The sequence below is a fragment of the Leopardus geoffroyi genome, chromosome D2 (genome assembly GCF_018350155.1).
Source record: "Leopardus geoffroyi isolate Oge1 chromosome D2, O.geoffroyi_Oge1_pat1.0, whole genome shotgun sequence".
Classification (NCBI taxonomy): domain Eukaryota; kingdom Metazoa; phylum Chordata; class Mammalia; order Carnivora; family Felidae; genus Leopardus; species Leopardus geoffroyi.
The window spans coordinates 31,250,272-31,274,310 of NC_059334.1; the positions used below are offsets into that span (position 1 = coordinate 31,250,272).

General features: G+C 57.1%; 1 protein-coding gene across 27 annotated transcripts in view; it reads left to right on the top strand.

Moving 5' to 3' along the window:
* The window catches only part of COL13A1 (collagen type XIII alpha 1 chain), a 148,949-nt gene that overhangs the window by 15,485 nt on the left and 109,425 nt on the right, over positions 1 to 24,039 (top strand). For all 27 annotated transcript variants that reach the window (XR_006701506.1, XR_006701508.1, XR_006701507.1 and 24 more), the window contains exon 2: positions 1,797 to 1,869. Coding sequence is in view for 23 of the 27 variants with exons in the window: in XM_045437663.1 (XP_045293619.1) it covers positions 1,797 to 1,869 (73 nt within the window). In the remaining 4 variants the exon portion in view is untranslated. The remainder of the gene's footprint in view (positions 1 to 1,796; positions 1,870 to 24,039) is intronic.

A 24,039-nucleotide genomic window follows, 5' to 3' on the forward strand; every position in this document is an offset into this window, starting at 1 on the left:
CCCTTTGGGAGCGAGGGCCTCCCCTTTGGAACATTCTTCCCTTCCCTTCCCTCCTGTCTATGGTGACCTTCAGCCTCCTTCTGCCTTCAGAGCCTCTGCCCAGCAACCGCCGCCCCCCCACCCCCGCCGCCTGGTCTGCTGTACTCCCTCACGCGGGGGCGTCGTGCACCTCTCTCCAGCAGGATGGAGTGGACTTTGGGTCAAAAGATCTGAGGTCTCATCCCAGACCCACCACGGACACAGCTGTGTGACTCCACCAGGTCACTCAGCCTCTCTGAGCCTCCGTTTCCTGACGTAGAAAATGAGATCACTACGAAATCTCCCTTAGAGTTAGACTGTGAGAAATAGAGGTGATTCTCCGGGCAAAATCGGCCAGCTCAGTGGTAGTTCCCCGGGGTGGGGGTGGGGGGCTCCGCAGACATTACAAATCCTCATGAAGCTTTCCTGACCTTCCGTCTCCACCCGCCAAACAGCTGACACCAAATCCTACGACTTTCTTTACCTCTCCCGGGGTCCAGCCTGAGCGGCAGAACCACACAGCACTGAGGAGGCAGACGATGGAGAAATGTGCATTGGGGGCTGGGCCGCTGGCCTCCCACCTGCTTCGCATGCAGGGACCTCAGTATACTGGTCAGTCAGCGCCTGCGAGCCACGGTGGCTGTGGCTGTGGCTGTGGCTGTGGCAGCTTTACATGTGAAATCAGTCACTTCAAACTACTGGAAACAAAGTCAATGAAAAAAAAAAACATCACTGGAGGAACCGAATAAAACACATCTAGAGGCTAACTTGGCCCCGGGGCTACCAGGTTCTAACTGCCCAGCTAGCATCCGAGCCCGGTGCCTGCCATACTCCACCTCTGACCTTGGCTGTGTTAGTCTCCCCGCCCTGTGCGTGGGGTTCCTCACCTGTAACCTGGGAGCGTGACAAGAGCCAACGCATCATGTGTGCCTCCTGGCGGGGGCGGGGGGCGGGGCGGGGCGGGCAGGCTCTGCTCCTTCTCTGCATCGACCATTCAATCCTCCCATTAGCCCAGCAAGGCTTAATCCTGCTCAGGGTCGGAGGACTGCGTAGGAAGGCGGGTAGCCTCGCCCCGGAAGCGTCCCTTGTAGCCTCTGTGCCAGTGTGGCCCACGCTGTGTGGCTGGGGGACCGAGGCGCTCGGCGCACTGCCCTTTGAAAAGTTGGGATGCTGGTGCTTACAGCCGTGTGCCTGCCCATCGCCACCACGGAAATGGCAGCTGCGAGGGCAGGAGATGCCTCGGTCTTCTTGCCGCCACTTCCTTGGGGCCCTTCCTGATTGGCTCGGTGCTTTGCAAAGGAAGAGTTTCCATAGGGGGGACAAGGTGGTCTGCTCAACCCCTCTCCCCCACCGCTGCCCAGGCCCGCCTGTGCCTGGCTGTGAGGGACACCAGAACAGAAGTCACTGTCCCTGACGCCAGGATCAATCAGGAGCCCAGACCTAGACAGGAAACAATTAGCAGAGAGCCGAGAAAAGTGGGTCATTGTGCCCGTGATTGTGGAGTGCAGGGAGGCCACAACTGGTTTATAGGGCCTTGGGGTTGGGGTTAATTTCTTTAAGGGCACTCAGAAGACATCAGACACTGACATTCCCTAGATAGGACCTTCTCCATCTGCTTCTTATTACGCAGACGCCTGTGGCCAGTCTTTGATCCAGGAACAGTCCTCCCGCCGGCCCCCAGGTGGCCCTTTCTCCCCCTCCATCCCCACCAGCCTGCAGACCCTTCCCAGGGCTTGGCCTTCCAATCCGTGATCCCTCTTCTCTGTCTCCTTTCGCAGAAATGGAAGCTCCACTCTCGGAGGCGCCGGGAGGCCCCCCCGAAGACGTCTGCGGGGTGTCACTGCCCACCAGGTAAGGAGCCCTGCGCATAGGTGACCGGGAGGGGGACCGGAACCGGAGGCCCCCTTAGTGGGCGTGATCTCACCACACCTGCTCGCGGCATCACTGTTGATGTGAAAGATGGGAATGACGGGATCTGAAATGCTTACCTCCCCTCTGCTGGTCAACTGGCCCGCCCACCTGCCGTCTGTCATTCAGTTGTTCACGTATTCGTTCATCTGTAAACCCTTCTGTGGGAGGAGGGGGAGCCCGCCAGGGGGTGAAATCACGTATGACGATGAGGGCAGGGACCTGGCTCGTCAAGTTCACCGTTGTGCCCCCAGCTCCCGACACACAGTAGGTGTACAAAATTGTTACACAAATGAATGAATGAGTCCATCCTTGTAAAACTTGCCTGCCCTAGCTCAGGGCGCTGTGCGTTTGCTGGACGGCATCTAGGCGACATGCGCCAATGCATATTCACACACGGATTCGAGGCTGCAAGGTGGTGGGGGGGGGGGGTGGTAATCTGGACTCGGATTCCGCTTTTGCCGTCGACCGGCCCTATCTGCTGAGATCACTAGTGAGGACTCCTGCTCGAGTGCTCTTCCTGTGCTCCTCACCCGGGGTTCCCACTCCGTGCTGGGCTCCCTACCGCGTGGTGAGTTCAATGGCACAGTCCACCGTTAATGACAGTGACCAGTTACAGCTCACGAGGGCTCTTCTAGGTGAGTAGTCATTAGGATTAAGCTATGAGAATGACAGATGGACAAGTGTCACTGCTCCATGAGTAACTGGGATGGGCTATCCTTTTTTTTTGTGGGGCAGGAAGGAAGCTCCAGAAAAAGACAATGAGGAGCGGGGACACCCTCGAGTAATCACAGAGGGGCTTGCCCTGCTCAGGGCCTCTGTCAGCCCCAAGTAGGCTCCTTTTCACCCTCTGTGGGCATGTGACAATGGCAGGACCCCCATAGGGCACAGGCGCCCAGGAGTCCCGGTAGTCCTCACCCAGGGTCCCCAGGCCTGGGCAAGGAGGCCAACAGGTGGTGGGCGTGTGGGAAATGGAGAGCCCACATTGTCAGAGGAATGAGGGGAGCTGGGGCGGAGTCACTGTTGAGGGCGCCACCACGGGAAACGGTGGGGCCATGACGGGATTCAGCTGGCCCGTTGGGAGAGGGTCGTCCGGGTTAATTAAAAGGGTGTCCAGGGGCGCCTGGGTGGCGCAGTCGGTTAAGCGTCCGACTTCAGCCAGGTCACGATCTCGCGGTCCGTGAGTTCGAGCCCCGCGTCGGGCTCTGGGCTGATGGCTCAGAGCCTGGAGCCTGTTTCCGATTCTGTGTCTCCCTCTTTCTCTGCCCCTCCCCCGCTCATGCTCTGTCTCTCTCTGTCCCCAAAAAAAAATAATAAAATAAAAAAAACGTTGATAAAAGGGTGTCCAGAGTCCTGGGAAGCTCTCTCCCTCCCACAGGGCCCAGGACGTTGAGTGCTGGCATCTGGGAAACTTGTTGGCAAAAGAATGCCAAGATTAATGAGCTGGGATGAAGGTGAGGGAAGGGTGGCAGGGCCTGGGCAGAGCACCCGTGAGCGTCGGGCCCTCTAGGGCAGCCCATGCTTCAGCTGAACCTGTCTGTTGTCCCCATAGCTCTCGGTCAACTGCCACCGTCTTCTGCTCCAAGTCTAGAATGCGGCTGAAGGGCAGGACACTTGGAGCCACAGACAATAGAGGTTTGGGGTCCCGCTCTGACATTTATCAGCTGTGTGACTCTGAGAGAATTCCTGAACCTCTCTGTCTCAGTTGCCTGGTGTGACAAATGGGGATAGTAGCCACCTTGCAGCTGTATGGTGGAGACTCTGTGAGACAGTCATGCAAAGTACTTAGCGCTTTTCCTGATTCTTAGAAAGTACTGTTCTTGTCAGTGCCTCAATTCCTCTTGTACTTGAAGATGCACAGAAGTCCTGTCAAACACCGTGCCCTGGTGCTGGGGGCCGCGTGGGCTGCGCATTTATGGTGAGGCGGAGGCTTCTCCCTCTCCTTCCTGATTAGGCTTCACGTGTCCTGCCTGCCCTCCAAGTGGGGACAGGCGTCAGTTTTGCACTTGGGAGAGTCTGGCTCAGGCAGTCCTGGGAGGCTCGGGGCTGGGGAGGGATGTGGCAGGAAGGAGGAAAGGTTCCAGTCTCTCCTCACTTCTGTTTTCCGAGGAAAGGTTCTTCGCCTCTCCTCACTTCTGGGAGTCTGTGTGTGACCCAGGGGTCTTGGACTGGGAGGAGGGAGCAGTAAAGCAAGGGCGAGTGCTCAGAGGTGGTGGGAAGGAGGGACACAGTGCGGAGGGGTGGGGAGGGGCCACCAGCAGGGACCCGGCAGGCAGGAGATGGGAGGAGAGAGCAAAGGCTCCTGGGAGGGGTGTTTAGGGTGTTGGAGAATCACCCGGAGGGCAGTTTGGCCCAAATTATAGATCAGAGACAGGTGGGTAACATCAGGAGAATTTAATAAGAGGACCCCAAATTGAGGCAAAAATCAGGAGACTAAGATGCTCTCCCAGCTTTTTGGAGAAGCAGCAGGAAAGGACTGGAAGGGCCATGTGGAAGCATCTCAGACAACGGAACCGCGGAGTAAAACGCATCTGCTGAGATGGGCTAGGTCCTCTCGGGTGGGTCTCTGCACCTTCTCCTTCCGTCCAGCCCGAGGGTTCTCGCCCCATGGTGAAGTTACCCCCTCCACGCTGGAGGCTGCAGGCCACACGGCTGCCAAGCTGTTGCCAGTAACAGCGCTCGCTGCCACTGCCCCTAACCCAGTACCTGCGACGTGCCAGGAACAGTACCGAGCACTTCATACTGATGGATGGCCGCTCCCAGGACACTCCAAACAGGCAGCGTGGATTTCTGGTGTCCAGACTCATGAGTAGAACACCACTCTCATTCTTGCACCTAAATGATGCCTCTCAGATTATTTCCGTAGGGTCAGAGTTTATAAAACCACTTTGTGAACCACTTTGAGGTTCCCGATATTTGCAGGACTTATACCGCTGGAAAGTGCTGCCCACAAAGTCAAAGCATCATCATTTCTGTCCCGCTGGCATCTAAGAGCATGCCCGTACAGAGATGCTCAATGCATCTTCAGTAAGTTAGCATCAGTGATCATTCCTGAGAGGTTGGATTCTTTCCTGTGTTCTTCATCGGCCCTCTGGCTGGTTTCTGACACCTCCCCGCCTTCATACACCACACACCCCACCCCACCCCACCCTGAGAGTGTCCTGAGTCTTGCCTGATGCTGAAGTCACCGCTGTTGGTACAGAACACATAAACACACGCTCTTTCTGCCTCCTGTGGCCGCTGGGATCCGAGCCTGGAATCTTGAGCCCATGCCTGCCCCCAGTCTGCCTCTGTGGCTGGCTGGGCTAAGGCGGAGCCCTGGGTGTGTCCTTCCTAGTGGCAGCCTTGGGACCCTGGATGGCCTCCAGAGGGCTCAGGACACATAATCATGGGCAGAAAACCCACCTCCTTCCCTTCCTACTCTGACCTCGCCAGCATCCTCCCAGGATCCTCCCTGTCCCAAAATAGCCACGTACTGGCTGAGATCTGACCGCTCCTGGGCCACATGCGCTGTTTTCCAGGGCCGTGATGGGCCCGCAGGCCTGGGCCAGGGTGCTGAAGGTTGGGCCTCACTAGGACAGTCACAGCCACCAGAAGTTCAGAGGAGTAAGCGTGGGCCGTTCGCAAAGGATATGGCCTGGTGGGACAGGGGAAGGGCCTTGGGAACCAAGGCACACACTATGGGACTTCCCAGGCCACTTGAGGAAGCATACAAAGATTAGGGAAACTCCCACTCCTTGTTCTTCGCAACAAATGAGGAGCAGGACAATATGGGCTCCAGCCATCAAGGAAGCAGCTCCTTCAGGCCCGCCACGCTGGGGCTGGGTGGGGTTGGCACGGTGAGGGATTTCACACGGCAGGAGCCTCGTCAGCTGAGCGGCTGGTGCAGACGGCTGTGGGGCCTCACCTCTGAGGCGGAAGTGTAGGCCAGAGTCATGATTTGGCCACCAGGCCAAGAGGTTTGGACTGCCAAAGCATGGATGACGGGTGGGATGGTGAGATCTTTGCATTAGCACCTTAGCCAGCCCTGATACAGAGAATGGATGGACAGGAGAGAAGTTGCCTTCGGCCTGGCTCATGGGAGAGCCCATGGCCATCCACTGGTTTGCAGTGTGCTGATGAGAGGCATACGAAGTGCCAGGGATCCCAGAGGAGCTCGGGACTCAGGGAAAACTTCCCTGAACAGGTGGCACTGGAGGTTGGCATAGAGTTAGGGCATACAGTTAGGGTATAGATTGAGCTGCCCCCATAACAACAGAGCTCCAGATACAGGGGCCCTAACAAGGTAGAGGGGAGGTCCCTTCCTTAGCAGGCCAGAGGACTGTGGTTCAGGGCTGGGAAGGTGGCCTTGCCATCTTCTTCATGTGGCGTGATGCTGACAATCGTTTTGTTCTCACCATCCCTGGCTAGCGTGAGAGAAGAAGGAGGCTGGGGGCATATATACCCAAACCTTTAAGAGCAAAACTGGAAGGAAAAAGAAAATCCCGACATGCATCACTTCTGCTCGGATCCCAGTGGTCAGCTCTTAGTCACATGGTTACCGGGTCCAAGGGGAGCCAGGCAGAGGTTTTTTTTTTTTTTTTTGGCTGGGCAGCCATATGCCCAGATTCAAGTCTGTTGCCGTCAGACGTGGAAGAACAGATAATGGAGAGACAACCAGCAATCTGCATAGAGGGCATTCCAGGCTGAGACACCAGCCTGGACAGAGGCTCTGAGAATAAGAAAAAGGCAGACTGTTGGGGAATGGCGAGCAGGTGAAGGAAGCTGGAGCATAGAAGCAGTGATCTGAAATCAGGGTGGGAAAAGATAGCAAAAGGCCAGGCTGAGGAGTTCCAGCTCTCTTCCTCCCAAGAGAGGGAGATGGTTTTCATCCCGAGGGTGATCGATTAGCAGTGGCTGCCTGGAGAGTGCAGAGTCAGATCCTGAGGCTACATGCAGGCTCAGCAGACTCTGCGGTAATCGCTTAATGATGTCTGCTGTGGGTGCAGGCTTGGAGAGCAGTGAACACCTGAGGCCTGGCTTTGTTCCCCTTCAGGAGATGATGCGGTGTCAGAGAAGGTTTGGGGAGCAGGGATGTGACCTGATCCAACCTGTATGCCAGCAATGATGTGGAGGATGCTTAAGGGAAGAGAAGCCCCTTCCAGGAAAGGAAGTCTGTGAGCCTATGCGCAGGGCTCCATTATCTCATGTGCTGCTCTTATGTTCGAGTTGGAACTGCCTGTCTGGACTTGGTTATTTTCCATAGGTGGTGAGAGGAGCTGGTGTCCACATGTCCTGAACCTTGTCTAGCCTTGCCCCGTTTGCCCTGGCGGCAGATTCCCGATCCCCCCACCGCCAACAGTCTCAGGACATTTTCATGGATGGGGACTATGGCCATAGCTTCCAGCCTGGAGAAAGCCCCCCTCACCTCTCTCGGACTGCCGCAGAGCAGACCCCTCCATGCACAAACACGCACACCGACTCAGCTAACCCAGAAAAGGGAGAATTTAAACCAAAGTGTCCCTGGGTGCCATTAATAAAGAAAAAGAGTGCAGAGCTGATGGATGTGTTAGGGAGAACATTTACACTAAAGAAATACCCACTAAAGAAATACTGTGGTCAGGTCAACTCTGCTTTATTTGCAAATAATTGGCGGGTTAATTCTGAGTCATTCCTGGCTATTCCTTAAAGCACATCCCTGAGGGCCAGCCTGATAAGAGACCCTCCTATTGGATTCCAACTCTCCCTATTTCTGCTTTTTTCTCCCCCCAGGCTTTTGTGCTGTGTCAGCTTCTTTCCCCCTCTCCCACCTCCACCTTCCCCTTCTGTCTTTGCAGTCCCGTCTCATGGCCCATCTGATCTCCCAGACACCCAGGCTCCAAGCCAGTGGCAACATCAAGGCCTCCTTCTCCTTCATCCATGTACGCCATCATCGTTGGGTCCTATCAATTCTACTCGATGGCTCAAAAACCATCCATGGCTCCCTAGTGCTCCTACGCACCCCACCCCAATGATAAGGCCATTTGTCTCTCAAGCCTAGGATCTGTGACCTGTCTCCCATTATGCTGTACTCCTTTTTCTTTCAGTAAAATGGACTTCTCACCTGCCCTGCCCATATCCTAGTGTCTCATGGGTTCACATCCACTTATGATGTTCTGATTGCTTTGCTCTCTGTTTCTACCTGACAAACTCTTAACCCCTCCGGCCCTGCTACGGCATCCCTAAAGCGCCTTCCACCCTCCGCCCCTGCCATAGCCTTGTCCCTTAGTTCTGCTGTCTATGCAAACATAATGCCCGGTGTGCGCTCCGTGTATAATCTAGGCAAAACCACCCACTGGGGCGAGTCATTTGTCCTCAAATGGGAAGTAGAAACAGACCAAGATGGATACACCTGTGAGGGTTTCTCTTTGGCTGCCACCACTAACCGTTTGATTTAGATTCTGCAGACGCTTGGCCGTAAAACTCGGCATGAGGCTCTTACACACTGAGAGGAGGCTTTGCGGGTTTCCAGGCGGGAGAACCTTCCCCACCTACGAACCACACTAGGTGGCCTCCGTGACTTCTCCACCTGGATGCGTCATAGGCCGCCCATCCTCAGAGCGCACGCAGCCAAAGCCAGCCCCTTTCTCCCAGGCCTGGCCCTTGTCCAACATCCCTGGTCCTGGGAAATGGTGTCATCACCACACATGCCCAGCACCTGGGCTGCAACCTGGGAGTCAGCCTGGACACTGCCTTTTCCCTCCCATCCCACGCACCAGCAAGCCCCACCGATCCCACCCCGCCTCCCACCCTGCCGACTGCATCCAGCTCCTCCCCAGCGCTCCTGTTAGAACTGCCCCACCTCTCACCTTAGTCTCCGTAGAAGCCCCTAACCGGCTTCCTGGGATCCCTTCTTTATCCAGAAGCCTGAATGATCTTTGAAAAGCTACTGCATAACCCTCTTGAAAGCACTTCCTCCTTTCATTCGCCCTTAGGTGAAAGGTCCCAGTCCCTAATGTGGCCTGCTGTCCCCACAGGCCTCCCCTCCTGCCATTGTCCCTTTTGCATGCCCAGCAGGCTCCCTAGTGACACCTGTGTGCTGATGACATCGTTTAGAGCAGAGGCTGTGGGTAAAGGGAGCCAGGGTCAAACCAGACCAAAGAGGTCGAAGAGGTTGTGCTTTTGAAATCGGACGGCCAGTCAATAAAGCTCAGACCCTGGGCTCCAAATTCAGGCCTTTGTGGCCCCATTTCAGGAAACCATCTTGCCCCAGAGGAGGGCTGGCTGTAACCTTGCAGAGGTAGGGAAGTCCCCAACGCCGGGAGGGAAGGGCCAGGGAGGCAGCGTGGGAAGGGGACGGAGACCACGGCCGCCCCTGGAAATGCCTCTTGTCTCGCGGCTGTCCTCTCTGCACTTCAGAGCCAGCCGCCTGGGGAATTCTCCAAAGTTAATTTCTTCCCCGTTTCCTCCCCAAAGCACTTCCAGATCCCCAGCCCTCCTGGACAATGTTGATAATGTGTTTCTCCTAGATCGGCTCTGATAACGCCCGCTGGGTGGTCACTGGGATTTGTGGAGAAATAAAAATAAGGAAATGGAGAGTTCCGGAAAGGCAGTGTGCTGTGGCCAGAAGAGCCCTGGACTGGGAATCAGTCCCAGACCCTGAGGGACTCTGAGCGGGTCACGGTCCTCTCTCTGGGCCTCAGGTTCCTCACGTGTAAAGAGAGATAAGTGACTTGGAGGGATAATTTGGCAGCATCTGGTCAAGTGTTGCTGCCCCTTCTGGGATGTCCTTGAGAAACACTCACACGTGCATAAGAGAGGAAAGGGTGTTCACTGTGACACCAAGTGTATTATGGGAAAAAGGAAAAGAAAACCTAAATATTTGTCAGTAGCCGAGTGGAGACACATTGTGGGATATTAAACTGCGGTAGTTTCGCCAATGAAATATACGCAGTGAGCATGGATGAACTTGACCTCAGGCCAGGCAAATACCTTGGATGCATCGTATCCTATCGAGGGAAAAAAGCAAATTACAAGAGAATACTTACAGGGCACCTGGGTGGCTTAGTCGGTTGAGTGTCCCACTCTTGATTTCGGCGCAGGTTGTGATCCCGGGGTTGTGGGATCAAGCCCCTCACCGGGCTCTATGCTGAGCACCTGCTTGGGACTCTCTTTCCTTGTCTCTCTGCCCCTCCCCCACTTGTGTGCACATGAACTCACTCTCTTTCTTGCTCTCTCAAAAAAAGAGAGAGAATATTTACAATATAATTCATTTCTATGAAATTAAGAAACCTATAAAACAACATGACGCATTATTCACGGAACATATGCCTCAGTAATAAGTATATGGAGAAATGCACAGGGGTGATAAACATCACGTTCGGGGGGGGGGAGGAGGGATCACACTTGAGGGGAGGAGGGACACGGTGAGGCCAGGGTGCCTGAGGGCTTGGCTATATTGGAAACTCTTAAGCTGGATGGTGGGTATGCCAGGGTCATGCTTGATTGAGATGTAATTTGCATGTACAATGTATCCACTTAAAGGGTAGAATTCCACCATCACCGCAATCAGGTTTAGAACGTTGCATCGCCCCCAAAAGAGACCCCAGGCCCTTTGGCGGCCAGCCCCCGTGTCCCCCCAGCCCTCCCAGTCCCGGGACAACCACTGATCTACTTTTTATTTCTCTGGATTTAGTGTGATGTTTTCAAGGTTCACTCACGTTGCAACACGTATCAGTCCTTCATTCCTTCTTATTGCCAAGTAATACATTATTTTATCTCGATAGCTCTTTGAATGTCTGAAATATTTCCAGAGAAAACATTATTTAAGCGTTAAGGTTGCACAGAGGATGCTGTTGGATTCGAGGAAGCAGACGGAGCCCTTCGGGCTGGACTCTGTGATAATTGGCATTCTCCACCCTGCTCGGGGCTTAGACCCCGTGTGGGAGGCCACGCCTCCCGGGACCCACGTCCGCGGGGCGAAACCCCCCACGACCGGACTCTAACACTTAGTCCCCCTGATGCTGCACAACCCCCTTTCCCCTCCTCTGCCCTCTGTCACATCTCCCGTGACTCTCCCAGCCGCGGCTGGTGGCCCTTCCTTCTGGCTGCCCCCACAGTTGTGCTCCAACAGCTGTTTGGACCCCCGGTGAGGGGGCAGCGCCCAGCCCTGCGAGGTCCTTAGCTTTTCTGAGTATCTGCTTCTGCCACTGTAAAACTGAAGGTGCCCTTGCCCGCCTGCCCGGCCAGAGATGAATATTCCACGAAGTAAGTTGTGCGTCCGTTATACCTCACCTTGTCTTGTTCAGGATCGGCTCTGGCGACTCTGACTCCCGCGTGACAGGAAGATGGGCCGGTCAGGGCTGTGCTGTCTGTAGGGAGGAGCGATTGTCCGGTGGCAGGAGTGGCGGTACCCAGCCACGTGAGGTTCTGGAAGAGGATGCCCCGTCTTGCCGCTGAATTCAGGGTGGGGGGGGGTGGAGGGGAAACGTGGCTCAGGCTGTGGAAGATGTCGACTCGCTCCTACTTCCCTCTCTGCCCTGTTGAAGACAAAGTCATTCCGACACCGAAAAATTCTGGATGCCTCTATCCACAGGACACCGTGCAATGCACTGCAAGAGACACAAGATGGGTGAGACACGGGCCAGCCCTCAGAGAGGCCACGGTGGCCGTTTCCACGGGGCAGGAGCCCCCGGTGTGGAGCCCAGCGCTCCAGGCCTCACTCTTTGGCATTGGAAAAGCCACTAACCTCTCTGAGTTTCCATGAGCTCATCTCTTACATATAAATAATGATCTCACGGAGTTACTGCTAAAGCACCCGGTCAACTGTGGAGTCCCACACCGTGAAACACATTTAGGGGAAAAGCAGCTAGGCTCGCCCGCCATGCAGTCACGTCGCGGGACGCAGGCTGTGTGCGTGCTGGGGGCTGTGAAGAGCCATGGGGGCGGCAGAGGGAGGGGCGGTCACAAGTGGGGTGACGGTCAGAGGACCTTACAACTGCGGTTTATGGAGGGACTCACCCTCCCTGCGTGCCACTGTGTCCAGCCACAGCCCGGAGCGGGAACCTCTGGGCGGCGGGGGCTTTTCTGAAAGTTCGTTACCCATATGGAGGCAGGCTGTCGGCTTCGCTGTGTCCCGAGAGAGAGAGACAAGCCACCTTTGTAGCAGCTGTTGGTCGGGGCGTGGGTGATTCTGGAAATCTGCAGGAACTCCAAAGAATCATGGCCAGCTGTGCGGCAGGGGGGACTCACAGGTAGACAGCGGCACCTGCTACATGTCAACTTCTCCCCGTCTGTCCACCTCCCTGTCTCAGAGAGGCCCGCAGAGGAGACCAGGAGAAAGAAGGAACCCTGCTGCCCGAGGTCCCAGGGGGTCATCCACTCCTGTGATGATTTCACGTGTTCGTATCCCACGTTCACCCGTCAGAGTCTTTCCCTGAGAACCTGCCCTGCGAGGGCAGAAACCGTGGCCAGGCGAGTTCAGCGCACCCCCACTTTCCACCTCCTCACCCCAGCCCCGCAGAGGCAGGCTGCGCACCAGTGGCCTGACTTCTGGGCTGGCTGTGTACCCTTTAGGGTTGTAGGCTGCCTGGGGGCTGCAGGGCGAGCGACCTCGGCCCACGGAGGGTTATAAGCTGTTCAGTGCCCTGGGGATACAAGGTGAATCATAGTCCTTCCTATCCAGGTTTAGGTAAATGCTAAACAAGGTTGGAAAATGCAAGAGAAGGAGTGATTACTTTTATTATTTTTTAAATGTTTATTTGTTTTTGAGAGAGAGAGAGAGAGAGAGAGGGAGGGAGCGGGGAGGGGCAGAGAGTGAGGGAGACATTGAATCTGAAGCAGGCTCCAGGCTCTGAGCTGTCAGCAGAGAACCCGAAGCCGGGCTCGAATTCACAAACCATGAAATCATGACCCGAGCCAAAGTCAGACGCTTAACCGACAGAGCCACCCAGGCGCCCCTTAGGAGTGGTTACTTTTAAAAGGAGGAATCAAGAAAGGGTTCGTGGAAGGGGGAGCATTTGAAGCAAGCTGTGAAACACAAGGAAGTTGTCAGTAAGTGAAAACACATAAAGACATTGTGAGCTAAGGAAACGTAGTAAAAGTGTAGAGACCTAAGGAATGTGCTTTTTCTCCCCTTCCCCACTCTGGGAACGGAGGAATCCTCTAGAATGACGGTAGCGAGCTCCCATGGAGGGATAGAGCAAGAGATAAGGTTGGGAAATGGTTGGGGTGGGGGAGGTAGGCACGGAGGGGGTTGGACGTCACCCTGAAGATGCCAGGAGGGTCTCTCCGAAAGGGTGCGACACGATCCCGCTGTGCGAAGCCGCGCTTAAGGACAAATCAGAGCCAACCAAGGAGCCAGGAAGAGGCCTCAGTGGCCCCACTAAGAGAAGACGCGGGGTGGCATGTGGAGGGGGCAAGGGGAGTGGTAAAAGGGAAGGTACAGAAGTGAAGTGGCAAGCGTTGGCCATTGGGCAAGTGGCCCAGGGACAGCTCGCGGCAGAGGGGAGCCTGCGGGCCCCGGGGACCAGTAACGATCCCGCCTGCGTTTGCATTAGGAGAGAGCGTCATGCTCACGCCTTAAACACAGGACAGCTTATATTCCCATCACGCAGCCTGCGATGTGGGGCTGCGGTTCTGCCCAGTTCGAAGACGAGGCCGCTGAGGCCCTGACGTCTGGAGAGCGCCCTGGGTCGGCGGCTGGGAGACAGTCAGGACTTGAGCCCAAGTCTTCGAATGCCAGCGCCTTTGCCCACAGGGACAGAACAGAAGGGAGTCGGGTGGAGACGAAGGAGGCAGAGCTCTCCTGGGGACAATCTGGGGGTGGGGTGGGTGGGGAGGCAGGGTGTCCCCGTGGAAGAGCTGAGGGCCCCGGGAGGGCTCGTCTCAGCGAAGGTGGGTTGAGGAAAGCGCTGACCTTCGGCCTCAGAGAGGAGAGGCCTTCATCTGGCCGGCTGCTGAGGTCACTGCTCAGGGCAGAGAGGCCAGGGGCACGTTTTGCTGGACAGTCACCTCCCGTGCTGGCGCCGGCCCCACGTGTGCTGTGGAGCTAGGGGCTTGTCCCAGGCTGCCCAGGGCAGAGGGGTCCCTGCGCAGACGCAGCGGAGGGCCCCGGGTCCGGCCTCTGCCCCCTGTGCCCCATAGGGTCCCAAGGGAGGCCCCGCCACGGTGACACTAAAGGCACGCCAGTGCTCCTTTACAGAAAAGGGACAGTAAGTCCCCTATAAGGGACTAGAAGGTGGGATATGCTGGATACGCGGATGCAGCCCTCAGGTCCTCCTCCTGGAGCCTCCCCGGCCGCGCGCTCCGTCACCGGCTGCCCCCGTGCCTGTCACAGCCCCGCCAGGTTCTCACACTGGTGACTCCCTGGCGGGCTCCTGCTCCACCATCAGGGCGGCCTGGACGGTCTCGCCTCGCACACCTCACTTCACCCTCCCCGTGTCTCTCCGAGACGATGCCTCACATGACCAGCGTTTTCCAGATGAGGACCCCAAAGTGCCGGGCACTTCCATCAGGGAGACGGGCTCCGGAAGCAGCAGGGCTTCGGGGCACCTCCTCCGGCGAGCCGCCCGCTTCCCCGCAGCACGACAAGGGAACCCGGGCTGAGCAATGGCCGGACTGCTCATCCAGGGAGGCAGTGAGGCCAGATGAGGCCGGAGGACATTCGCTCGCAGTGACCGCGGCGTGTATCTGTGCCAGGCACTCTCATGAGTACTTGATCGCATTAGCTCGTGCAGACCTCATATTCGCTTCATATGGCCGATGCTGTCGTCGTCTCCAGTTTGCATACGGGAAGACTGAGGCCTAAAGCGCTGCGCGATGCGGCCAAGGTCACAGAGCTGGTCTGTGCTGGAGCCGGAATTATCTTGCTCAGAGGGAACCGGGACAGTCAGAAGGCAGACTTGCTTTCCCTCTCTCTGTCTCTGTGCCTCTGTGTCTTTCAGTCACTCTGGAGCCCTGGCTCGGTGCCCTGCCCCGTCCTCAGGAGAGTAAGAGGAACTCACAGTCCTGGGAAGGATGCACGGGGCGAGCCGCGGCTGCTGCAGAGGCCAAGGGCTCAGGTGGGGCCGGCCCACAGGTGGTGGCCCTGTGCGTGCATGCTTTGTGTCCCGGGCCCGGCCCTGGGATCCCAGCCCCTAGGAGGTGAGCCACAAGGCAGGGACCCCGTGGCGAACCACACTGTTGATGGTGGCCTGTTTTTACTTAAGGCACCAGCAGCCCCGGGGCTCAGCTCCTGGGTGAGAAGCAGGAGGGGCCCCCAGCACAGCGGGGAGATGGCTGGGCCTGTGGGGGCACGGCAGAGGCTGCTGGGGGCAGGGCAGACAAGGAAAGGAGGAGAGGATTACGAAAGGGTCAGACCCTCCGGAAGCTGAGTGGCAGCGGGGCCGGCCTGGGCTGTCATTCTTTCCAGCTCGCTTCACAAACTTGTTTCCAGACTTCTTCCCATCCCCTCCGGCCTTTGCCATCTGTCTGTGTGTGGCGGGCACGGCGGGCCAGGCACCGTGGGAGCGTCCCCAGTGGGATGGGGGGTGCAGCCGAAGGAGCTGGAGGTGGGAGGTGGCTGGGCCGGGGCACGCAGGGCTACCTCCTTTGGCCGGCCAACCCCCCACCCGGGGAAGACTCCGGGGAGGCTCCCGAAGGCTGGGATGGGGGTCTGGGAGCAGGGCTCCAGCAGAGCCCGCCCGGCATCCCAGCCCGCCTAAGCGGGGAGGGGATGCGATGAGCCGGCCTGGCGTGGAGCCATAGGAAAATGCCCAGCGGGCGACGGGTATATAAGTGGATGCTGGCTCTCCGCATAGCTATGCGAGTGGTCACGGCGTGGCCTGGCGCAGCACGACAAGCTGGCAGGAGGGCGGGACAGGCCCCAGACCTCCTGGGGCAGCATGTACGGGGAAGAGAGACCACCTGTTCCCAGACCTGCCTGCTGTGGGCATGGACGGCCGACCGGTCTGTGTCCCCAGGCTCCGGGACGCCCAGGGCTCGAGGCCTTTGGCGGCCTGACTGTCCCCTTCATCGCCCTTTAGGCCTGGAATCTGCTGCCAGTGCTTCTCAAATGAAGAATTTCCGTTCCCTCACGGTGCTCATGAGTCTGGGCCTGGTGGCCTTGCCCATTAATCACGACTGTATGGAGGTGTTGGTCCTGATGGATGGGTCCCGCGTTCTTGCAGTCCCGGATCCTTGACAGGGTCATCCCCGCTCTGTTGGTCTTCCTGATCGGCACCCAGGGGGCAACGGCCAGCACTCGGTGCTCTGTTTTTACCTCAAGGAATGGGCATGAGAAAGGGGTAGACGACTCATGGGACCGAAAGGGGCACCGGGTCTGAGACACAGCCCTGGAAGTCCCCGGAGATTTTCTTTCTCGACGCCGTTCCGCCATCCTGAAGTTCGGCGCCCCTTTCGCCCCAAAGGGCCGTGCTCGGGATAACCGAGCTTCTGTTCTGCTCACTCGGGGCTGTGCGTGTCTGCGATGCCCGCGGCGCCTCACGTCTTGTAGCTGCAGACCGTTCACTTTCCGTCCCCACCTCAGCGCTTTGCTTCTTCTCCGCCAACCGTGAGAGGGAACTTGACGTTGGGAAGTCTGTTCGACTCTAGAAGAGTATGGCTCCCAGCCCTTACGACGGCACCCTCACTGTGCTCCCCAACGTGGTTGAGGGAGAAGCAGGAGGAGTGAGCCACGCATTAGGGGAGGAAAGGCAAGGAGCCTCTACTCTGGGGGTGGGCTTGGCCTAATCCCGGATCCAAAGAGCCCCCCCCCCCGAGCAGATATGGAGGGGGGACTCTCTGCCCGTCCAGCCCTGCAGGGACCGAGGCTGCATGCCTCCTCTGTCCGGCTGCCCAGTCCACACCAGAGGGAGGTCAGGGGTCACCTCAGGGAGAGCGGGTCAGTGGCAAACCCTTTTGTGGAAGAGAACCTTACAGAGTCGGACATACATGTCATGTAAGTGTGAGAGCGGAGAGCCCCACAGGTGGGGTGGGGAGGGGACTTGGGTGCCCAGCGTGGGTCCCCCTGGAGCCCCCTCTGGCCACCTCAGAGCTCTAGGAGCAGGATGGAAAGTCCACTGGTGTCCCCTCGCTCATTTTGTAGTTGGAGGAAAATGAGGCCCTGAGGGGACACAAGGAACGTGCCCTCACCTGCACAGCCAGGTGGGGAATGGGGGCTCTCTCCGTTTGTCCTCCACATGGTCCCCGGGGCCACCGCTGGTCACGGGGAGGCAGGGGTTTCATGGACGCGAAGGCAAGGCTGAGGGACATAAAACAGCCCGCTGGCCAGGGTCCACCAGCGGCACAGGTCCTGGCTGCCTCCCGAGGCCAAGAGCTGTAGCCAAGCTGGGTGTGTGGTTCCGGAAGCCGGCAGACAGCCCGTTCTTCCTGACAGAACAAAACATGCTGCCACGTCCCTACGACCGACTGGCCCCTGAGGCCACCACCCACTGCACAACTATTTCTAGGAATGAAGTCAGGTCCAGCCTTCCCTGCTCTCCCCGGGGCACTTCCTCACTCATGCTTCTCCTTGCCCCTGGGGAGGGTAACAGATCCCCTGCGAGTCAGGAATTGGCCTTGGCTCTCACTTCTGCATCGTCTATGCTCATGCCCCTTGTGGGGGTCCTCGAGGCAATAGGATCACGTGTCTGTAGAATAACAGGTTCCAAAATTGTGGGAAGGAAGGAAAGAATAAAGGAAGAGAGGGAGGGAGGGAGCGAGGGAGGAAGGAGGGGAGGGAGGGAGGGAGGGGGGAAGGGAGGGAAGGAGGAAGGAAGGGAGGGAAGAAGGGAGGGAAGGAGGAAGGAAGGGAGGAAGGAAAGAAGGAAGAAAGGAAGGAGGAGGAAAGGAGGGAAGAGGGAGGGAGGAAGGAGGGAAGGAGGGAGGAAGGGAGGAAGGAAGGAAGAAAGGAAGGAGGAGGAAAGGAGGGAAGAGGGAGGGAGGAAGGAGGGAAGGAGGAAGGAAGGGAGGAAGGAAGGAAGAAAGGAAGGAGGAGGAAAGGAGGGAAGAGGGAGGGAGGAAGGAGGGAAGGAGGAAGGAAGGGAGGGAGGGAGGAAGGAAGGAAAGAAGGAGGAGGAAAGGAGGGAAGAGGGAGGGAGGAAGGAGGGAAGGAGGAAGGAAGGGAGGAAGGAAGGAAGGAAGAAAAGAAGGAGGAGGAAAGGAGGGAAGAGGGAGGGAGGAAGGAGGGAAGGAGGGAGGAAGGGAGGAAGGAAGGAAGAAAGGAAGGAGGAGGAAAGGAGGGAAGAGGGAGGGAGGAAGGAGGGAAGGAGGAAGGAAGGGAGGGAGGGAGGAAGGAAGGAAAGAAGGAAGGAAGGGAGGAAGGGAAGGAAGGAGGGAGGGAAGGAGGAAGGAACGGAGGGAAGGAGGGAGGGAGGAAGGAAGGAAGGAAGGAAGGAAGGAAGGAAGGAAGGAAGGGAAGGAGGTGGGAAGGAGGGAAGAGGGAGGGAGGGAAGAAGGAGGGAGGAAGGAAGGGAGGGATGGAGGAAGGAAGGGAGGGAGGGAGGAAGGAAGGAAAGGAAGGAAGGAAGGAAGGAAGGAAAGAAGGAGGAGGAAAGGAGGGAAGAGGGAGGGACGAAGGAGGGAAGGAGGAAGGAAGGGAGGAAGGGAAGGAAGGAGAGAGGGAAGGAGGAAGGAACGGAGGGAAGGAGGGAGGAAGGAAGGAGGGAGGGAGAGAGGGAGGAAGAGGGGCACAGAGAGAGAGAGAGAAAAGGAGAGAGGGGCATACAGAGAAGGAACCAGATTTAATTATCCGAAGGAAGCCCCGGCTGGGGGCCCAATCCTGATGTCCATTGCCAAAGCTGTCCAGTGGGGTGCATGCTCTTGATAGCATCTGCCCACCTTAGACACCAAGCCCCCCGCAGATACGGTGAGCCACCTTCTTGGTCTTGAGAAGCTCCGAGGTCTGCCAGCCCTTCTCCATTCCTGTGTACCCCGGTCTTTGTCATCCGGCTGGCACTGGAGGCTTGGGCCCTGTGGACAGGTTGTCCCTGGACCCTCCATCCGTGGTGCCGTGGGCAGGGCACAGTCTGCCCCTGAGCCAAGGCAACAAGCAAGCCCTTCCTCGCCTTGCAGGGGGCCGCAGGAGACAGCAGTGGCCACATATCTTGTCTCGTCCCTCCCTGACTCATGTTAGAGTCAGACAGGCCTAGACAAGATCTCGTGTGAGCCCAGGCTTTGCAGCTAGGCTCGAAAAGCCAGAGAAGACAAGAGGTTCTTCCAGAGTTACTCAACCGTTTCTGGAAGTACCTCCACTAACCAGTGACAGGACTGTCAGCTGGCTGAGTTCCGGGATCCGACTGTTACAATGGGAAAGTGGCCTACCCTCTCAGGGCCTCAGCTTTCTCGTCTGTAAAATGGGGGGCGATGACATTTACATCGCGGGCATTAAGGAATTGTGTATAAAGCACTGACATGCCGTGGGCCTTAAGGAAATGTGTATAAAGCACTTGGGACAGTGCCTGGCACCGGGGCGGGGGGGGGGGGGGGGCGGTGCCTGATAAGTGGTGTTGAGCTGCCGTCACCCCGCTGTCCTGCACCCTTTGGGCTGTTCGCATTGCCTCTCTTCCCAGTTGCCCTGGGGACCAGCCCTTCCTGAGGGCTGTCAACAGGAGCCCCTCTAGGCTGTCTGGTGGCTGCAGCAAATGTGGGTGTCTCCACTGAGCCCCCTTGCTGTATACAGGGCCCCAGCGGTCAGGTGGGCACAGCCCTTTGTAAAGGCTTGGTATCTGCACTGGGAGATGAGGGCGAGTCCTGGCATTGGTGCACGTCGCGTGGCCCTGACTCTCTGGGCCTCAGCTCCTGCATCTGTGAAATGGGGCTATGACAGCATCACTGAGTAGCTGGGAGAGGCCTGGGGGTTCACATCTGGGAAGGTTCTTTGAAAGCTCTACCGCGGATTTTGCCATTTGCCATGAACCTGCTGGTTGTTATTTTCGTATTTACATGAAGGTGGGCAAGACCTGACCCTCTCCTTCCAGAAACCCATCCCCTCACTGGATCTTCAAGCAGTGTCCACAGGAAGCATTTCCCGCTTAGACCCTGCATTTAGAAAGCATGGTGGTCTCAGAAGCCTTTTGGGGAGAGATAACCCCTTCATTCATTCATTCTCATGGGCAGACACCAAGCTAGGCTCTGGGGATATAAGGATCAACGTCACTGACAGGCCTGCCCTCCTGAAGCTTCTAGTCCAGGAAAAGAATTAGCCAGTAAGCACGTAAGGAAATAAACGAGAAAGTACCATTGATTGTTATGACAAAAATGAAATCAAGACATATTTTCCACAGGGTCTGGTCAGTGGGGAGCAGTGCTTCTGTGTTTAATGGTGGTCAGGGAAGGCGTCCACAAGAAGGGGACATTTGAATTGACGATAGGGAACCAGCCATGCAAAGAGTTGACAAATGATTCAGAACTTGAGAAGTGCATAGAGCGAGTCTGGCATAAGATAAAGCACAATAAAAGTGCCCATTGAATAAATTAATGAAGTAATTAAATCAGAGGATGGGGAGTGAGTGTTCTGACCAGCAGGAACAGCGTGTGCAAAGGCCCCGAGGTGGAAATGAGCTTGTTGTGTCTAAAGAAGAAAAAGGTCAAAGTGGCCTGATGGGATGAAAGAAATGGAGAGAGAAGACAGCTCATAGTGGTCATGGGGCCAGCCTGGGGGCGCCTTGCACGCCTCTGGCCGGTGGGTTTGTAAATTTTGCCCTCAATGAACCAGGAAGCCACTAGAGCCACACACTCAGGTTTAGATTTCACATTCCTCTTGGCCCTGATAAAGAATGGATTGCAGAGGTGGAGAGGCAGGGAGAGGAGAGGCTGTTGTGGGTGCGCAGGTGAGAGATGACGTTGACAGGGGGGATGGGGAAAGCGGACAGATGCAGGAGAGGTTTTGGCGATGATGCTGAAACAACTGTCCGGGCTGCTTGTGGGGGTGCGAGACCAAGGGGAGCCTGGCGGCTGGGTCTGAACTGGAGAATGGCTGTGGCCCAAGGTGCTGGGGGAGGAGGCCAGTGTCCTGGAGGGATGGCACAGAAGAACGTGCTGGAACAGACTGGAAGAAGAGTCTGGTTGCTTGGAGGTCCTGTAACTGACACACCCCTGGCCCCAGCTGTGGCATCCGTTTGCTACAAATGTGAGAAATCATTTGAATGGCCTAGTTTCACCTCTGGTTCATCAGGCTTGCCCTGCTTAGACCCCACATAGAGGGCCTGGGTCAGGGGCAGGGAGAGACGGGCAGCCTGTCCTTAGCGTTGTAGGAGTACAGCATGTTGGCTGATGAGATGCAAAGGGCCCCGGAGTCAAAGATGTCCTGAGTTCCCCTTCCCACCGCGGCAGCTCATGTGCGTTTCCTTCTCTTCCCACTCCCGAAATACTAGGATCACGGGCCCCCCTTTGAAACTTGAGCGAGGTAAGTTTAGGACAAATTAAAGGAAGTCCCGCTTCTCACAGTGACTCGGGAGCTCAGGGGACCAGTTACCCCGCGAGGTGGTCCAGGCTGGGAACGTCACAGGATCCCAAAGGGATCTGGGTAAAAGGACAGATTGGAGCCCTCACTGCTCCTGAGAGGAAACCTGGGATCTGTGTGACCTTTGAGTTGACGTCAGCGAGGCAACCAGTCCCCTGAGGCTTCTGCTGGCAGTGAAATCCGGAACCTTCCCAGCCTAGCCCCATGGGCCTCATACCCCCGGGCGCCGGAGCTGGAGGGCCCCCAAACTCAGTCCTCTCCTTTTACGCAGGACACTCCTCTGTCGCCCCTCTGCCTCAAGCCCCACAGTGGCGCCAGTGCCTTCACAACAAAGTCTGACTCGGCCGTCTGGCCCCTTCTCTCCCCACTGCTCCCCGTCTGCCTTGTGGCCTCACCGCTGCACAGCCTTCCTTGGGCTCTCCCCCTGCCGGACCTTTGCCCGTGCTCTGCCCTCGGCCAGCGGGCCCTCCAGCATAACCTTGAATCAGGGAAGTCCTCCCTGATTCCCGGCCTCACCCCTCCAAATGCCTCTGTTAAACGCTTGTAGGTCTTGAGCAAAACCTTATCCTGCTGTGTCATCATGGCCTGTTTGCTTGTCCGTCTTCCCTCTGGATAGTCAGTTCTGTGCCCTTCCCAGCACCTGGCATAGAGTAGATTCTCAACAAGTCATAATTTAACGTAGCGGTCTCAGAGAGCACAGTTGCCGGGCACAAAATGACAGCAGCATCCTTTCATGCATTCGTGCAATTCATGTTACTGAGCACCTACTCCATGCCTGGCTTTGCGAGGTGCCGGGGACCCCACGGTGAGCAGACCATGACACCTGACCCTATGGCCCTTAAGGTTTAGTGGGGGAGGCAACCTGCATCACTTGCACCAGCAAATGCGCAATTGCCAGGTGACCAGCCCTACCAAAGGGAAATACGGGGCTTCGTGAAAAACTAGAAAAAGTCCTTCAGGTCTCTGGGAAGGCTCCCTCGAAGAAGTGATCCTTGAGGAGGAGAAATTAACCGGGCAAAGAGGATCGGCTTGTGCAAGGGCCCTGGGGTGAGAAGGAACATAGCAAGAATGAGGCACAGAAGGAAGAGCAGGGTGGCCAGAGCCGAGAGCTTGGGAGAGGCTGGTAGGAGACAGGTGCCGAAGGTCAGCTTAGCTGGAAGGCACGGGCTTTGCAGGCCGTGTTAAGGTTTTGGTCTTTATCTTAAGAGCAACGGGGAGCCAGTGAAGTATAGTGAGAAGAACCCGTTCGGATTGGTGTCACGAGAAGCTCCCTGGCTTCTGTGCAGAGCAGGGATCAGAACCGGGTGTCCTTGCACCCAGGCCCCATGTGATGCTCATATCTGTAGCCCTCCCCCTCACTGCAGGCTACTGCTTCTCTAAGGACGGCATCCCACTCCCCCCCACCCCTGCGGCATTCATCTGTCCGGGCTCCTGCCGACACTAACGTCATCCCCACCCCAAACACTGGTTTCCAATGATGCCGTAGTCTTCTCTACACCCTCGTCTCCAGCAGCCAGGACAGGCTGTGGGCCCCCAGACGCTGACCCCCACGTGCTGCTCCGGGGGTGCGAGGCAGTGTCAGCAACGGCACCCGCCGGGCGAGGACTGCTTCACTCTCGTTTGCTCCTGTGGGGACCAGGGATCCCAACCCTGGTGGCCAAAGGCCTCTTGCAAAAAGACTGTGGTTTGTGGGATGCCAGCAAGGGAGGATGTGGGGTCATCTCCTCCGGTGCCCACTGTCACAGCAGGAAAGGGGACCCAGGGGGGTTCCAGGATCTCCCACAGGTCCGCCCCAGTCCACAAAGCGTCCGAGGGCTCGACGGGAGGCCGCGGGGGTCGCGGAGGTCTAGCTCCTCCCCACTGCACCCACCGTCGAGGGGTGAGGCAAGGAAGATGGAGGTATGGCATGGGGGGGGCGTCCAAGTCCGGGCGTCCTGGGTGCGAGTCCTACCTTTGTCATTCATCAGGTGCAGGCTCTTGGGCAAATTACCTAGCCTCTTGGGTCTCCCTTCATCTCTGACATAACCACGTCTGTTACGACCACCCTTAGTGACCTGTGGCTCTATATTTAAATCAATTAAAATGAGATAAAATTTAGAATTTAGTTCCCGGGTCACAGCAGGCGTATTTCAGGTACTTGAGTGGCGAGGGGAAATTGTACTGCACAGCACAGACGTAGGACATTCCGTGACTGCAAAATGTGCCGCCGGACAGCTCGGATCTGGAAAGCGAAGACCAGGGCAGGGCTTCCGGTGTGGATCGTGATGTGAGTGAGATGACGAATGCACAGCAGGCCGCGTGGGGCCGAGCATATAGCAGGTACGCGACTAACGTCTACCGGGACGGCGAAGGCGGTGATGAGGTTGATGACGGTGCGGTCACTTCCACCTGTGTCCTGTACGAAGGCTGCGGTCAACCAGCACATCAACAAACCCGGATTTGTGCGTCAAAGGTGCCCAGCCTGTGCTCTGGGCCAGGCACTGTGGCCGGTTTGTGACCGATCACAAACCTAGACGAGACGCGGCCCCCCTCCTCCAGGGGAGATGCCCACAGACACACAAGTGAGGTGAGAACATCCTGCCGTCGAGAGCAGTCCCTTCACAAGTACAAGGTGGTCTGAACTTTGTGCTCGGTTCTCATCTGAAAAATTGGGAAATGACAAGGGCGCCTGGGTGGCTCAGTCGGTCAGGCGTCCGACTCTTAGGCTTTGGCTC